This window comes from Zeugodacus cucurbitae, chromosome 6 (assembly GCF_028554725.1).
Source record: "Zeugodacus cucurbitae isolate PBARC_wt_2022May chromosome 6, idZeuCucr1.2, whole genome shotgun sequence".
NCBI lineage: Eukaryota > Metazoa > Arthropoda > Insecta > Diptera > Tephritidae > Zeugodacus > Zeugodacus cucurbitae.
Window position 1 is genome coordinate 39370539 of NC_071671.1, and position 18692 is coordinate 39389230.

Here is an 18692-nt window from a genome sequence, read left to right on the forward strand (position 1 = left end):
AGTAAAGTTAAATCTTTTATATATTTTATATATTTTTTATAGAAATGTGAATCTGTTTCTTTTAATAAGGTGCCTATGTGTCAAAAAAAAAAGAAAAAAGGGTAATTACTCCCCTTCGTTGCTCTTTGTTTTATTAAAGTACTACCCATGCCTGAAAAGGATCCCATACATTTGAGTCATGCAAACTGTAATTGAAGTAAGTATTAACACATTTCTCGAAACGACACTTAAAGTGATACTTACATGTTTTCTTTCAAAATTACGTACACTTCATTATGTGGGAATGTTTCCTTGTGCCTAATGTAGTTGATGCCGAAAGTTTAACTTTCACTTTCCATAAATAAAAGAATATTTTAGTTTTATAATTAAATTGTTTATTCGTATCAAATATACAATAAGGGGTGTGGTTTGGAAAGCTCGTCGGATTGTCTAGGTTAATTTCTCTTCCATACAGCTTATACTCGTATGAAATTGCTGACTAATACTCCATCTTATTGTTTCGCTCCTTCAACCTTTGTTTCAAAATAAATTCGAATAGATGCCGTTTTGTAACAAGTGCGTAGTTAAAAACAAAGTAAAGAGGCATAGAGATAGAAAATATACCAAATTAACTCTAACTTGTTATTATTATCTTATTTTTATTTACTTTAATGGATTACATTTTAAATATGGTTCAATGAATATGAAATAAAACCTGCTTCCCAATATAACTGGCGTCGTTGGAGTGATGGCCAATCATTCAGTATTTCCTCTATACGTTCTTTGAATCTAATTTGCATGGTTTATCGCAATGACATTTCGAACTTTAATGCACAGATTTTTAAACAGGAAAATCATTTTGAATTTTTTTAGCAGCCTTAATTTTTTCAATTTTGGTCATTATTATGATAAAATTAAATGAAAATTAAGAAAAAATCTAGTCATAGAATGATTGTCCTTCAATTTGTAAAAGTGTGATGTATTAATACAGAATTGTCGTCGACAAGTGACACCTAACCCTAAAAACTCTACACAAATGGGGAGCAAACAATATATTTTAAATATCAACATTTGAACATAGAAATGCGATTACCGATCTCAATGCTTCCTCAATTAATTTTAATAAAAACAATTTCAAATGTTGTCATTGTCCAATAGAAAAAAGAATTCTAGAAAATAACTTAAAACTAAAATTCAAATTTACATTTTAAAATTGAAATGAATTTCAAGCTCTGGGAGCAGAAAAAAGGTTTCAAAATAGCTCTTGACATATATTTAAGGATTACATACCAATGATTTAAAACTTGAATAAAACTATCCAGATAAAGTGACATATTGGTATGAGTAAGTCAATGTTTTTCATCAAGATTTACATTTCAAACAATATCATAGGCAATACTTATTATTGTATTCTTATAAATATTAAGAAATAAAGACCTTAAAAATTGCATACATATGATGGGTATTTTTCGTTGGGATTGGAAATTTAATTTTAATTGCCTTGAAGGTTTAATTATCTCCAATTAAAAAATTATTTTACTGAAAGCAACCATATTTTTGAACTCCATCTACTTGCACTATTTCAAATTAAGTCGATAAACTAAAACTCCATATTTTGAATGGATCCGGTCAAAATCTGAGAAACATAGCAAACTTCACTTTAAATAGTATGCTTCTTTAATACTCAGGAGTGCACTCAAACACAGATGTATATATTTATACTCGTATATCTAAGAATAGTATATTTCGAGCGCAATGTCCATTGGACAAGTGTCAAGAAGGTCGAGGCATGAATTAAGCAGCAAGCGACTGCTAAAATGTATATATAAAACCTTGTTATATTGTAGAAAGTATGAACTTAACAAAATTAACTTGCGACTTTACGTAATAAAATAGCTCAACTACTCGACTGAGGGGGGAAGTAATAAAGTAAACAAAGAACTTAATTCAGAGTACAAAGAATGCATAAATTGTAATGCTCTACTGAGTTAAAAATGATACTTAAACTTTAATTAGTAGAATTATTTTTACAGTAAAAGAAGAGGAAAAAGATGTTATACTGAGAAATGTTAAAAAAAGTCATGCATGCGGCTTAGTAACCAGAAAGAAAATGTGTAGATTTGTTTAATTTTATTTCTTTATTATAATTAAAGTACATTTTATTGTATTACTACCACCACTGAATTCATATTTTATTATCACTTTATTATTAGATAGAATGCTGTCGGAATATAATCGTTACCATATCGCTAATGTAGTAATAACCGTATAATATCTATCATATATAATGTGTTTCGGTATATAATTAATTGCATAAATATGCATAATATACGCCTTTGAAGTCAAATTTAAATTATTTCAACTACAAAATCAATAATCAAATCAATCAACTAACAAATCAATATTCAAACATATAATAATTATTCAAATTTACTTCAATGCAATTGAGAGTAACAATTTATAATTTAATAATTTTTAATCGATTTTAATTTTTCAGATTTCTAATACAAATATTGCTTTAAAAACAACTCAATTTCACTCAAGCAAAATTTCCGCTGATTATTCACTTTTTACTCGTTCTTCATATATCCGGCAATTAAACGCGCCGAACGGTACTCAAATGCAGGAAAATAACACTTAAAATTACAATTACAGTATTTAATTTCTGTATTAAACAAATACAACTAAATTCTGCTAGTTTTGAAAACAAACAATGTTTTGATACACATAATTTCATCTAAATAAAACTATTCCAATATTGTGCTAATATTCATTACAAAATTACTCAAATACTATTAAATGCTAAATTGTTAAGTATTTTATTTGTTGTAATTGGTTTAAAAATTACATTAATATTATAATAATATCAAATTATTTACTATTCAAATGCTAAGCAAAATATGAGTACAACTCTAAGAGGATATGACTATGACTGGGGTTGTGTAGTTCTCGAAAATAACAAAAAAAAAATATTTTATGAAATTTTATTTGGTCTTTATTTCGATATCGTGAAACATTTTTTACCAGTTTCTATATATTGTTCGCAAAAGTAATTTAAACTAGTCTGGAATACAAGTGACTTTCTACAGTATACGAGAATAATAGCTTTATCACTATCGTCCATACTGCTGGATTGGATTAAAACTCAAATGAGTGAATGGATGAGATCGGTAGTGAACAGTTACCTATTCCCAGTCAAATCTACCTTATAGATGTTGACAATAAGTGTCTCATTTAATTTAGCGAAAAAGATTATTGAATAAATTCAGAGAAGAAGATAGAGAATATAAAATATACAAAATAATTTGTTTAATAGGGTTCTATTTGCTTTCGGTAGTTGATAAAATTGATCATAATTGTTTCCTGTTACAATGCTCAAACAGATCAATTAGCTTAGACAATTAAATGAACTCAATAAAGCCCAAACAATTAGTAATTAATAACTGACTAAATCATGTGAAAATAAAATCGAGAACAATTTAACTGTTAAACATATTGTATATAGGAAGCACTCGTAATACGCTGATCACCGTATGATTTGAATGCCGTAATTTCTTCAGATATTAGCATATTTCCTTACTAAAGAGATATTTTTATATATTTAAATGCGAACTATTTATAAGTTGAGCAATTAGTTAAATAATTCAATATGTTGATTGATTATAATTTTATAGCTCATATACGTGTTGAGCAATCAGTTAAATGCTTTGTTGTAGGCTTAATTGAGAACAGTTAAATGTTAATTAGCGCATATATAAAAAATGTTGGTCTCAGAATAATGTATAAAATGTAGTAAAAATAATAAATACGTAGTAAAATTATTAATTATCGTTTTCATGTAGTAAATTGTAAAGTAATTATTATCAAATTAAAAGAGCTTCAGAAGTAATTGACTACACAACCCCACAATAGATGATATTCAATTATGATAAGCGTATATGATAATACTAAATTTTTATAGTTTAAGGATGTGTGTAATTTAGGGTTCCTCGAATAACTTCAGTGATTCGAATGTTTTCTACTATTCACAAATTTCTTTCAATACGTTGTGATAGTAGAGTTTAGAGTCAGATAAGATGGAGAGTAACAGCTCACATTGTAGTTTTGTTGTGCACTATTAATTGTTACTTGCTGCATATTTATATATGCATTTAATTTAATAATATATAATTGTATTAAATAACTCCTTCTTCTACTAATATCTGTGAGTTACTTGCTATTGACTTGTCATATAATGACCAACAAGGTGTACATATATATATATCTATATACATATGTATATGTGTCTTACACTATATCCGTTTTATTACTTTTGCGTAGGGCTTACATAATTCGAATTAATTTTTTTGTTTTGTTGTATATTCTTATAATAAATACATATCGTGAAGGTTTTATGACAACGCATCTGAAATTTCTGATTTCTTGAAGCACCTTTTCAATTTGAGTACGTTGCAATTAAATTACTCCCACGTTTGTTGACTTTTATTTAATTTTTAGTTAATTGCATTACCTGCAAATACTAGCTACCAAATAGTAGATATCATTTATAGCATTACAAAACAATAATATGAACACTCTTTGGATTTACTTTTCACCAGTTGAAAGTAATGCATTTTTCACTGTAAACAATTACATCTACGATAACTATATTTATTCAGCACACTATATGTATGTGGCTGGTGTAAGTAAATATCTGTGTGAGTACAAAGTATCGATATGCCACAATATATTTATTTATAGTTTTGTGTTGTGTCTAGGTAAAACCTAATGAACTTGTTGCTTTGGATTGTGACGTCGCTATAATCCGATTAAATTATACGAGTACGCACGTCGGAACTTCTGTAATTAAGTCATTGTACACATGAGAATTGTATATTCAAGCATACACTTGAACATCAGGAAGTCAAGTAGATACACTTAAACTTCTTATTTATATGGTAATAGTGAGAGCACTATATTTAAACTCTATTAAAAAAAGCTATAGAGGCTTAATGAAAAAAAAAAAATTAAATAGTAAATACTGATAAATAATAAATACATAAAAAAAATTTAAATGGTTTGTATTCCAAAACTACCCACAAAAGAAGAGAAAATTCCAAGTTCATTAACCGTCCAAAAATTTGAAGTTAAACTATAAAATTAATGTATGTATACTTGTATATGATTGTTTTTAGAATTGTTTATCGAAATGCTTTAACGAAAGAAAGTGAATAAAAATGATACTGTAGAGTAATTTTCATCTCGAATACATGTGTATTTTCTTTTTATATTATTATGATACGTTGTATTTAATATCAATTACTCACAAAAAAATCGGATTGACCATACATTATTGATGTAGAAAGAGAATTTTACGCATATGTTTGCAAATAATTCCACTCTCGCAACATGTTGCACATTGTATAATACTTTTGTCCACATAACGGTTGTTTATATCACCCAGAAATAAAACAGTTAGATATGGGGTTATATATATATAAATGATCAGGATGACGATGCGAAATATAGATGTCTGTCCATCTGTCCGTGCAAGCGATAACTTGAGTAAACATTGAGATATCTTAATGAAACATGGTACACATTTCCTTGGCACCCTGAGGAGGTTGCTATTGAAAATGGGCGAAATCGGACCATTGCCACGCCCACAAAATGGCGCGTATAGCCACCAATAAAGCTATATAAACCAAACTTTTGGCAGTCACTTCCCTTACGTAATACGGATAATAACCACACCCACCTCTAATACAAAGGTTAGGTTGAAAAAAAAATTAAAATGGGCGAGGCTTCGCCCACTTATGGGTCAAAAACCATATCTCAGAAAGTATTCCACGTATGGAAAATGGGCGAAATCAGTTCACAACCACGCCTACTTTACATATAACTCAATTTTGAATTCTAGCTGACTCCTTCACTTTATAATGTATACATAACGAAAATATCGGTAAATCTGTCAGATATTTCAATGTAATTCAATGGAAATGTTTTTCTTCTAATAGTGTGTCTCAAAAAATTATTAAAATCGGGTCATAACTTCCCCAAGCTCCCATATACCTAATTATTGGTTTTTAGAAAAATAAAGTCTTGGATATAGTGTACCTGGGTGGTGAAAATGAGTGAAACCTCAGCCCTCATATACCATATATGGTGATTTTCGTTAATCTTGTGGTATTTAAGCCGAATGTATGGGTCAAATTGTATTATCGTTATAAAAGTACATCAATAAATTGCGAGATATAAAATGTTCGGTTCCACCCGAACTTAGCCTTTCCTAACTTGTTTTTTTGTTATATTCATCCCTTCGATAATAAGTGTTTTGGAGTAACCAAATACGCTCGAATAACATGTCACATTATAACTTTTTCGTGGTTTAAAACTATTAATTCGTTCTCTCTTAACATTTATCCGCCATATACTTGCACTTCTAATGAACTCTTCTATATATATAGCTATATCTTCACGATTTATTCTATATAAACGCTGCCATATTTATGCATATCCGAATATAGTATTCGTTAATTATGTGGTAAACAGCAACGTGGCAATGTTTTCAGTCCTTCAATTATATGTATTACTTATTGTTTTTTTGCTTCCATTTAATCATAATATTTTTCAATTCTTAATATAACTTATTGTTTGCAATTATGCTGGTCATATTCATATCAATATTTAGTAACAACATTCTATTTGTAATACATGTTTTGTGAGTTGTCTTTATATTTCTTACGGCGTGTTTAATATTTTTTCTTTCGTCATATCGTATAAGTAACCTTCAGCAGCATCTGTTATGTACGTGTGTAAGAAAGTGAACCTTCATAAATACATAAATACATTTAAACTAACTCATTGATACTTATGTACTTATATATGCATGATAATATCGAACGTCATTCATTGCCGCAAAATATTCTGGCTAATTGGAGACGCCGTTTACACAATAATTGTCACATAAACTTTTGCACATTCAAAATTTTTCTTAATTTGTTCCCTCTTATAACTTATTTATGTATATAGTATTATTTTTATTTTTATTTTTGATAGATGCATAATCATATTGTTTTATAACATTATAGCTACTAGGCCAATGACATTTACTCAATGTATACACATATATATGTAAGTATGTAACTACTGTATATAGGTATGTTTACACATTACATATATATGTATATATTCATCACATATAAATATATAGTGAATACTCTAAAGAATCAATCACAAAATCAAATCTAATTCATGATGCACTAAGAGGGCGGATGAGTTTTTTTTTGAAATGGTGGGTGACGTGACGTAAGATGTGAGTAGTTAATTGAACAGTTGATAGGTAGACGAAAGACATTATGAGTCTCATTAAGTTGAGGATCATAGCTTGGATTATTCGCTCTCTAAAAAAAATCGCTATGTAAAATTTTGGATTCTCCCTGAATAATTCCAAAAAAATTTATAATAGTTACAATAATTCAGAATTCGCAGTGTCAGGGGAACTGTTTTATTATCGCACTTCCTCACATTAATGGGGTTTCCGGGATAAATCAAGGAAACAATTTTTGAGTTTAACATCTTCGTCTTCTGTATACTATTATATTGAAAAGTACGAAAGAGTTGAGGACACGGATTCATAAACATGGTACAATAAATCTTTGCTAATTAATTTTTCTGACAGTTTAGGCAATATTGCAAGGCTGAACAAGTTCGGTAGGTTTGTGATTCAATTTAACTTTTCATACAACCAATATAGATCCTTACACCTCTTCAGACTTACCACTCTAAATTTTTATATGACTGTAGCTTTAGTCCTCATTGAGACCATTTAGTTCGACGCTCTGTGACTCAAGACTACGTTTGAGATCTGCAATTGTGCTGAGAATCATTTGCTTTTTATTGACATCAACTGTATTATCCCCGTTAGAATATTCTCCCACCGATTGTTGTAAATCCTGACTGCTTGTGTGCGTGTTTAAGCGTGGATTCGACCTTTGACGCTCACGACGCCGCAGATTATGAATTTTTGCTAACATTGCTTGTTTTGGGATTTCTAAGATAATGCTTTTAGTTAATTTCTTCCAAAAATAAACAATAATTTTATCGCAACACTTACCGGCCTCCAAGTCGAAACTCTTTTTGATGCGCTCAAATGTCGAGCTGCCGCTGTAAACCTTTCTCTTCAGCGGCTCGCTCTGTGGACAGGCTTGCATTATCCTTGCCTGCCGCTTAGCCGCTGAACTCGCTGACTTCCCCTCCAAACTGGTCACATTGTGATTAGACAAATCTGCTTCATCGTAGCGTGAAAGTCTCTCGAACTCAGGCAAATAATTGTGATTTACCGCATCGACGGCTGTCGCGGCGTGGACCTGTGTCGTCTGCGCACCATAATCATTACTTAGCTGATTATCATCATAAGCTTTGCTTTGAAACTCTGAATCAGAGTCGCTATCAATGTTTTGAATACGTTGCAAATAAGCGCCAGACTTGTGACGCGACACTGGCGACTGACTGCGGAATCGGCGTTCTTGAATAGATGTGGAAGTTGGGCTCGGTGGCATACGTCGTCCATTCAGTTGTAACTGTGGAGACTGTGGAGGTTTCGTTGCGTCCACCGCCTTGCGAGGTGGTATCTCTGGCGGCACATTTTGATTGATGAAATTCGTTATGTGGGTTTTCCGTGGACTGTAGCGGCTGAAGCGTGGGCTATTAGGTGCTGACGCAGGCGCATGCCTCAGTAAGTCTATACGCCGATTAATAGCGGCGGCCAAATCTTGTTGTTGCTGCTTTTGTTGTTTCTCTAAATGGATAGCATCCAAAGAACGTTGCTGTGCTTGTTTCAGTTGTTCGCGACGTGTTTCTGTTTCGCAGTTTTTCAGCATTTCTACACGCTTATTGGCCAGAGGGTTGACTCGACGTGGACTTGAGACGGGTGTGTCCCGTGGTATGCTGGTATGTAAGGGAAATTTGTTGAACTTATTTTTTCTTGTAAATCGGTACTTACCTTTGCATACTGTTTTTCATGGATACTAGTAAGGATTCAGCTTCTTGTATTAGTTGTCTATACTTAACATCCGCCTCTAAATCCGCTTTCAGCAAAGCCCGTTCACTCTCCGCGATTGTCATAAAACGCTTGGTGTCGCGTACTTCTGTAAATACTAGTGAGCTAGATCTGTTCGTAAGTGGTGAAGTCTCATAAATTCTAAAAGGATAACACAAGTTAGCAAAATGCCTGTTTTCCGCCAAATATAGTACACGTATGTACCTATTCTTTGCTGTGATATGTCTTTGTCGGCGCACGCAAACTGGCGTACCGCCAACACTGCGTGACTTTCGAGTTTTGTGTGGCGAATTTGGTTGTTCGTTACGGTTTTCAGCACTCTTCTTGCGTGTCTTCAGAAAGCGCTTACGTCGTCGCTGTGAGCTACTTCCAGCAGCCACGACTGTATTCGTTTCCTCTTGTGTGTTCTTCAAACTTCTAGAGCTTCTCCGCGAACGCACGGATGCGCGCTTTCCACCTTGTTGGTGTACCGATTTCGGACTCTGGTTGTAGTAATAACAACTGCCTAAATTGCAATCCGAGTCCCTACGTTCCGAAACCTCCTGTATAGATGAGGTATCAATGAAATCGATGTCGAGCAGTTCGTCAGTATCACATTCATCCCCCGCATCCTGTCCCGTGTCCAAATCAGAGGGGCAATCAGTTTGATCCGAATCACTGCTGCAAGGTGTTCGATTAAAATACTCATTAAAACTGTATTACCAACTGTTGCAAGCTTCTATCTACCTGAGTATATCAGTCTCCTTCTCATACACATAACTCTCATCAAACTTTCCCATCATCTCGTTCAACGTGGCATCATCGTCACTTAATATCGGCTCCCTGTTGTTTCCAACGCGCTCGCCATTTATAACGCACACACCTGCCAACACCGCAGACAGAGGCTGACCCACCTTCATCTGCAATTGCTCTGCACGCTTGCGACGCACAGTGTTGGGTGTGTAGTTCCTTTGCATATTTTCCACTTCAGTCAAAGACGAAGAGCTCTCTGTGGACTCGTATCCAGCAGTCAACTTGCCAACATTGTTCCTAAAAGCATATAAAAATTAAGCATTTTAATTATGGCCTCCTCCTTTGTTCTCTTCTCTTTGCCGAGAAACTACACTTGTGTGGCAGAAAGCGCATTGTGACGAAGTATCCGATTGCGCTTTCTGCGTTATACTCGGCCACTTACATGTCACTTGTCTGTTGGATGTGTTGCACTCCCCGTCGTCCATCTGTTGTTGCATTGCTGGATCTCTTTCCAGAGGATGATGTGCTTGCGGCATCATGTTCCCTCCGCCCACCTCCCGCACTGCCACTTGTCATCATCTTACCCTGTTTCTGCTGTCGCAGTGGCGTGCCGACAGCCTCCGGCAGCCTCGTTGAGTGCGCTGACGAGGAAATCGTCGACGTGTCAGATGTTGTTGACATCGCCGTTGGCGGCGGCTGTGTTGGTGGTGGTGGTGGCAAAAATGCCAGCACATTTTGCACACTCACATCACCCGCCGCTGGCGCATTTGCTTCCGTTGTGAGATACCACGGATTCGTACGTATACGGCAACGTTGTCTGGGGGATGGTGCTGTGCGATTGTTGAGGAAGAGAACATTTTTGAAGCGTGACAATGACATTCAGTTATGATATTGATCCTCGAAGTCAATGATTTGGTTTATACTTTAATGGCATAATAAATAAGACTTACATTCAAAACCCTTCAAGGTGGGCAAAACAATGGTGTTACGCAACGGCAAAGGACTGTGTCGGCCAACACTGTCGGGTGGTTGAATGGCATGTGGAGCATCTAATGGTATAAATGGTTCGTGATGCATGCCATTGTTGTTGCTACAACCTTGGCCCATATCATACGAATCGGCACGCTTGTATAGACTGGAAGCATTGGCAAAGGAGGTCTTCGGCTGGAAAAGGGAGAATAATATAGGAGCATTTAATTTCGTATATTTTTGTTAAATAATATATATTTTAAACAAATATTTCCTATCTATTTAGATTTTTATATTACAGTGGAGCTTCCATAACTTGAACTTCAATAACTCGAAGATCTCCATAACTCGAACTTATGAATTGGCAATAGCGTTTAAATACAAATCAAATTTCATACAACTTTCCTTCCATAACTTGAACTTCAATAACTCGAAGTTCTCCATAACTCGAACTCTTGAAGCGGCAATAGAAGTCAAATTTTATACAGATTTCCTTCCATAAATCGAACTTTTCGACCAGACCATAATACAAAATTTAAAATTTTACTATCGAGGGAAAATTTTAAAGGAATCACTATATTCGTATGGAGGTGAACGAGAAAAATTATATTACACTTATAGATTTCATAAATCGTGTTAACAAAGGCATGAGATACAGACGTCAAGAGCCAAACAATAGCAAAGTGCAACAAACAAAATTATAGAAAACATGTGTTAATGTATTTAAATAAAACTTTTTGCGAAGTAAATAACTAAAACTGTGGGTAAATCTATATTTTACAGCTTTTTAAAAAATACATGTTATAATGCAAAGTTCTATAACTCGAAGTCTCGCTAAGTCGAAGTTTGTTTGTGGGTTATGGTGATTCGAGTTAGAGAAGTTCCACTGTATTAGGAAACCATTATTAATGGATTCTCCCAAAACAAATTTTTGAGAAAAGACCTTAAAAAATATGTCTTATTAAAAACAAGCGTCCTATATAACAGCTGCTTTGTTGTATAGGAAAGATGAGAGTCTAATTTTACCAGAGAATTATTTTTTTTTTTATTTTTAGGATATTTAAAGAATAAGAAGTTTCAACCATATTCGAATCAGCCCCTAAATTTAAGGTGCATAATTTCGAATATGATAATGGTTTTCATTTACTTTGTTTTCTACTTCTTACCATTGGATCTATAGGTGACATTTCCTCTATTTTATTCAGACCAAATTTGTAACGCTGCGCCTCGATAGCCAGTGAGTTAACGCTCTTCGGGAAGTAATGCGTACCGGTACGCATATTGATATAGTATTCTGGTGGTGTGTAAATGGCGCCTGGCGAAGTACCGTCGGTGGAGTAGCCAGTAGAGTAGGCACTTTCCGGCGATGAGAGACTATGAAGCGGTACTCCGGCCACACTGGCTCCTTGCTGTGCACCATTTAGAACATGCCCATTGGCAAAGCGACCTCCACGTAAACGTGCGCGCTGACAGTGCATGGTCGCTGGACTGTTGACATTACCCGACTGATGACTCGAGGAAAACTCGGCTGCGGTACTGCACATGTATCCATTAGCGGAAGTTTGATATTGTTGTAATATATATTCAGCGCTGCCGCTTTTTACGTATGTCATCGAGCCGTTCGCATTCAAGCTGTCATTCGAGTTGCTACAGCTCTGAATCTTATACGGCAAGAGGCGTCCGTAGCGCGTGGATGCGTCATCCTGCGAGCGACGATCTGCATAGAGCGAACGCGCTGCTGTAAACGAAGTGAGCTGCTCGGATTTGGGACGTTCATGTATAAGGAAAGGATTATTACTATTGTAACTGGAACTGCAATGTTCCGGATGACGTAGAATTGTGCGTATCTCCTCATAGTGAACGGTATTTGGATCCTCCTCTTCGAAATGTTGTAAATCGTTGATGCTGTTATTAGGTTGCTCAGGAGCAGGCAGAGGTTTGGAAAATGTACTATTATTATTGCTGTTGTTGTGGCTTGTGTTGTTATTGGGATTGCTGCTGGAGTTCATGGAAGGCTCCTTAGAACCAGTGGACCACGACAATGACGAAATCGATGAGGAGGAACAATCGGCGGGATGTGGTTGCTGTTGTTGTGGGATAGTATTCTGGGACAACTGTGAATGTTGGTGTTGCTGCTGTTGTTGGGGTATATGATGATTGTACGATTGTGTGAAAGACCTTGCCTGCAATGAACGATCATCACTGGAATTATCCTTGCTGTTTGGCACTGTATATGGAGGTTGTTGTAGCTGCGGTGGATGCTGTTGCTGTTGATGATGATGGTGATTTGTGTGATGCGACTGGCTGCGTACGCGATGTTGTGGCGCATATAGGAAATTGTCGGATTTCGGTGAAGTGATTGTCTCCTGATCCGGTGACTGCCAACCGTAACGACTCTGTGTCTAATGGAGAACAAAACAAAAAGAGAAATTAGCAAAAACACACAAAGAACGCGCCCCAGACCCAAATAGCTAATCATCCCTATGGAGATTTAAGTGGGCCACTATATATCAACATTCCCGCAGTGAACTTACATGGCCTTGAATGGGCGAGACTTCACGTCGCCTGACCGGACTAGCAATGACACTGCCGCAGCCACTGCCACAGCCACCACCTCCACCGCCACCATTGTGATGATTAGCACCGAATGAGGACATCGTGCCGGGCGAAACCATTACCGTCGTCATTGTCGGCGCCGCGGACGCAGACGAGTTGTTGGCAGTGATTGATGGTGACGTGGAAGACGCGCCATTACTGCGCGCGTGATGAAGCGTAAAAATAGAGCTCGAATTCGAGCTGGAAATCTTCTTGTTGTTGCCACCGTAATGCTGATACGCCTCATGACTGCAGCCCGCGGCCGTGGCGGCACTAACAGTACTGCTGAAAGAAAAATGCGCAAAAAAGGAGCAATGAATACAAAATAAATATGGAACTGCTGACAAATCTAAACTTGAAATGGATTCTGAGTGCACAAGCATTTGCCAGTTTTATTTTACCTGTTTGTAGTTTTATTTTTGGCGCCCTTCTTACGCGGGCGCCCTATGTGGTTCTCCATCCATGAACGTAATTTCGAACCGAACATCGTGTCCGTATATTTAGTTGTTGTTCGAGCGATTTAAGCTTTAATGTTTACTATTATATTCCTGTAGATTATTCTTATGACTTATTATGACTATGTATTGACTTGAGCATTGCTTAATTGTTTATCATTTCGGTTTTATTCCTGTATATATTGAAAACAATGGACGGATTTCGTCAAATCATCGCACAAGACTGAAAGAAGAGAAGAATATTTGTAAATTAAATAAAAATACAATTTTTAAATTAATACAATTTAAAACTAATGTAAAATATGAATATTATGTATTGGTATTCGATATGATGCATCGAAACATGACATCGAAGTTGTGCGATGCATCGAAAGTATCAAAAAAGTTTTTGTTTGCATATGTTTATGTAATATTACTTTGCAAGTTTTGAAAGAATAATATTAAAAACAACTTTGCTAAATTAAATATTCAATTGTTTCAGTTTATAAAAATAATATAATACAATGATGTAGCAACAATTGTTAAGGTTTTGAAAGCTACTCTTCCAATTGGAGTGCGCAAATGTATAAGGAAAGCTCGTCTAACATATCCAACAAATTTAGTTTCATTAATTCCCCATTCTTCGCATGTCTTCAAAATTTGTTCGTTTATATATTCAGATGTAGGCCTTTGATCTAGTTCAAATACACCAATAGTTAAAGATTTGTGTTTCGAACATTTTTTGATGGCTTGCGTTTGTCATTTTAAAGCAAGTTCCCAACGAGACAAATCCAACAAAAAAATGGATGCTTCGGATAAAAACATCGAAGTAGCGGGAATATCAACCACCATTCGAGCTTCGAATTTGAGCGATGTATCAGATTAAAAAAACATCGATGTTTCGTACAACGATGCATATCGGTCATCACTAAAGGCCGAAATGCGTAAGAACGAAGAGATTAAAAAAATGGGTGACATGGGTAAAGGTTTTAAGACCGGGGCATTTTCTTGTAGAAACCAAGTAGGTATCCAGGGCATTCTGGATTTATGGAGGATTCTCCAAGCTTCTAAAATTGCAGTGAAAGTACAACACCAGGAGATGGCGCACTCGATTCCCTAATCAATGACGATGGAACAGATGTTCCATTCCCGATTATGAAGAAATAGCAATTACTCGCTTAAATAACAACAAAACGACGGGAACCAATGCACAGTGGTTCCCCCCATAGTCCAAAAATCAAAAAACCGATAGCAAAATAGTTTGACATTGATTGTCTCTAAAATGTCCAAAATTTTATATAGTAAAACAGTTTTATCAGGAAATCTAACGGGACTTTCCAAAAATAGAATCGAAGACGTCAGTACATGTTCGTCGAATATTTACTTTCCTGAATTTGAATGATTTTAAATGTACTCTTAAGTGAACGGTATGTATATATTTTATGTTCCAATAATAATAAAAGCTAATTTGTGTTGTATTTTTTTATTAAAGCTTTTCTTTACCTTGTTTTTTGTATATTTTGTATGCGTCTTTGTTATGTTTAGTTCAAGTTTTATTTGTGTTCCCCCCTCTCCCCTTTCATTTTTTTTGTCCAGTATATATGTGGGTGTCTTAAGTTGATATAAAAGATACATATATGCATAATCTACAATATACTAACGCCATCTTTTTTCTTTAAGGTCAAATTTGCCTTGTAAAGTACTATAACTCAGCAATAAATAAAGTTATAAAAACAAAATTGGGTACAAAGGATCACATTAAACAGGTGAATATTTGGATAACTTTTTTTTTTGGGTAAGTGGGCGTGACCACGCCCATTTATGGTTTTGTGCATATCTCATAAACTGCTAAAGTTAAATCAACCAAATTTTCTGGAGTCATATCCTTTAAGCACTTGATTATACAGTATGAAAATGGTGGAAATCGGATTATAACCAAGCTCCCCTCCCATACAAGTGTTATGCTGAAAACTACTAAAGGTGCTTTAATTCAGTAAGGAAAAATACCAGAAATCCTAAATTTTATCGTAAAGATGGACCGGAAAAGCTGCATTAAACTTGGCATAATAAATTAACAATAGGCGTGGCGACGCCTACTTATGGGTTAATAAACATACCTCAGGAACTACTCAACCAATTCCAACGAAATTCAGTTCTTAATTGTTTTGCCTCCCAATACTAATTGGCGAAGTCGGTTTACAACACTTACACCACAATTTTGAAGTCCATCCGATACAAATAAAAAAGTAAAGAAGTGATTTTTATACCGTCGCAACAAAAGTTGCTAAGAGAGTATTATAGTTCTGGTCACATAACGGTTATTTGTAAGTCATAAAACTAAACGAGTTAGATATAGGTTTAAATATATCAAAATGATCAGGATGACGAGACGAGTTGAGATCCGGATGTCTGTCTGTCCGTCCGTCCTTCTGTCCGTGCAACGGATAACTTGAGTAAAAATTGAGATATCTTAACGAAACTTGGAACACGTATTCCTTGGCACCCTGAGGAGGTTACTTTCAAAATCGGACCATTGCCACGCCAACAAAACCTATAAATTGTCATAACTAAGCCATAGATAAAGTTATGAAAATAAAATTTGGAACATAGGATTGTATTAGAGAGGGGCACATTTGGATGTAATTTTTTTGGAAAAGTGGGCATGACCCCGCCCTCAAATAGATTTTTTATATATAACTCGCAAACCAATAAAGCTATATAAACCAAACGTTTCGTTTCTTTTAGCCTTTTCCTTATACAGTCCAAAAATGAAAGAAATCGGATAATAACCACGCCCACCTCCCATACAAAGGTTAGGTTGAAAATGACTAAAAGTAGGTTAACTCACTAATGAGAAACCTCAGAAACACTAAATTTTACAGAAGAAATAGTAGAATGAAGCTGCACTCAGATTTTTTTACAAAATTAAAAATGGGCGTGGCATCGCCCACTTATGGGTCAAAAACCATATCTCAGGAACTACTCGACAGATTTCAATGAAATTCGGTACATAATACCTTTTTGACACCCTGTGTCATATGTGAAAAATGGTTCATAACCACGACAACTTCCCTTCTTTTCCTTCACCTTTGATTCCTTCACTTTATAATGTATACATAAGGAACCAATGAAGATAGCGGAATAAAACTTTACACAAATAGTGCATATCATCTCTGGCTTCACTGGAGATAAAATTGTCGAAAACGGACTATAACTTTTCTAGACCCCAGATATCGGACATGTTGAACTCAGCGCCTAAGGGTAAATTTTAACCGAAAATATGGGTAAATCTCTTAGATAATTTAATGTAATTCAGAGGAAATTGTTTTCTTCTAATAGTGTGTCTCTGTTCCAGAAATTATTAAAATCGGATAATAACATCTCCTAGCTCCCATATACCTAATTATAGGTTTTTCAAAAATACGATGGGCTTTAATCTACATATATGTATTGGTTAATATGTGAGATACTATATCTTTCCGAAATTAAGTGAGTGTATAGTTTTGGATATGGTGTACCTAGCTGGTGAAAATTAATGAAATCGGTTCAGGAATTACCTCAGCCCTCATACACTATATAGGACGATTTTCGTTATTCTATTAAACTTTATGCCGAATTTATAGGTAAATTTGTGTGTTATCTTAATAAAATTTCTTCAATAAATTGTGAGAGTATAAAACGTTCGGTTGCACCCGAACTTAGCCTTTCCTTACTTGTTTATAATATATTTTATAAACCATTTTTCTTGATTTTTGGTGAAAATTTCATAACGATATCTGAACAGGAAGTATTTATGGCCGCGGCTTCATACAAGCGGAACCACTGTGCGATGGATTGCCTGCCGAGCTATTCAAATATGACGGCGAAGAACTGAAAACTCTGCAGAATATGGTCGATGATTGGAACCAAAACTATGGTAACAATAGTATCCTGTTGATTTATTTATAATAATATAAGAATTTCAACGATAGTAACAGTTCTCGTACATACAAGAGTTCATTGCTGTTAAGATGTATAAGGTAGGTTTTGAATTAAACATTATTATCCAAAACAGTAAAGCCTTTGGCGAATAACAATAACGAGTAGTAAGGGCCACGTATATAACAAACCTAAGCATATTGACGAAAGGAAATATTACATGCAATATGAGTAACATCTTCTCATAGTTTTTTGTCAATCTATGGAATTATTTGAATAACATACAGACACCGTTGACAAACGTTTCCTAATATCCTAGATATTTTTTGTAGTGCTAAAGAGAGAACTCTATTAAGATGGATGTACCAACTGGATAATAAATTGAGCATCCAAATGACATCGAGTGTTTAGCTCGGTCTTCATTTCATCTGTATTCCAATATTTTTGGATAGCTATAATACGAAAATTAAGTAGCAAAACTGTAGAATTAAGACAAATTGTAAAAATAGCGTTGCGGCATTCAATGACTAAATTTTAATTTTAAGTATTAATATTAAGACAACATAACAGCTGAACTATTAAAAAATGTCAGTGAACTATATTTTGAAAGAATTCTCCACCTAATCACTCTAATATGGGAGCAAGAAGTCTTGCCTAAGGATTGGAATACAGCCATTATAATACCAATCCATAAGAAGGGAGAAAAAACCCTCTGTAGCAACTATCGTGGTATATCGCTTCTCAACACATCATACAAAATATTCGCACGAGTACTTCACAACAGACTCCTAAAGTATGCCGAAAATCATCAACATCAGACCAAATTTTCTCCATCAAACAAGCAATGGAAAAATGCTACGAGCATAACATCGATTTACACTTTCTGTTCATTGATTTCAAACAAGCATTCGATACAATAAACAGATCGACTATTCCTGCAGTATTTTAAAAATGTGGAATTCCAGAAAAATTAATCAGAATGACGTTGCATAATACTCAATCCAAAGTAATAGACGAATTGTGCG

The 18692-nt window shown here is 34.8% G+C and overlaps 1 protein-coding gene across 3 annotated transcripts in view; it reads right to left on the bottom strand.

The window, feature by feature from the left end:
- Positions 1-372: 372 nt before the first annotated feature.
- LOC105216900 (uncharacterized) overlaps positions 373-18692 on the bottom strand; it is a 28336-nt gene continuing 10016 nt past the window's right edge. Inside the window, exons 2-12 of one of the 3 annotated variants that reach the window (XM_054233859.1) lie at positions 13717-13993; positions 13255-13600; positions 11887-13122; positions 10702-10915; positions 10194-10581; positions 9746-10048; positions 9224-9679; positions 8963-9160; positions 8075-8907; positions 7739-8011; positions 373-512 (exon numbers count right to left, since the gene is read on the bottom strand). In XM_054233859.1, coding sequence (XP_054089834.1) covers positions 7767-8011; positions 8075-8907; positions 8963-9160; positions 9224-9679; positions 9746-10048; positions 10194-10581; positions 10702-10915; positions 11887-13122; positions 13255-13600; positions 13717-13802 — 4305 coding nt within the window. In that variant the 5' untranslated portion in view covers positions 13803-13993 and the 3' untranslated portion in view covers positions 373-512; positions 7739-7766. Of the gene's footprint in view, positions 513-6217; positions 8012-8074; positions 8908-8962; positions 9161-9223; positions 9680-9745; positions 10049-10193; positions 10582-10701; positions 10916-11886; positions 13123-13254; positions 13601-13716; positions 13994-18692 lie in introns of those variants that run through there. The other 2 variants (XM_029043290.2, XM_029043288.2) reach the window with 2 other exon arrangements.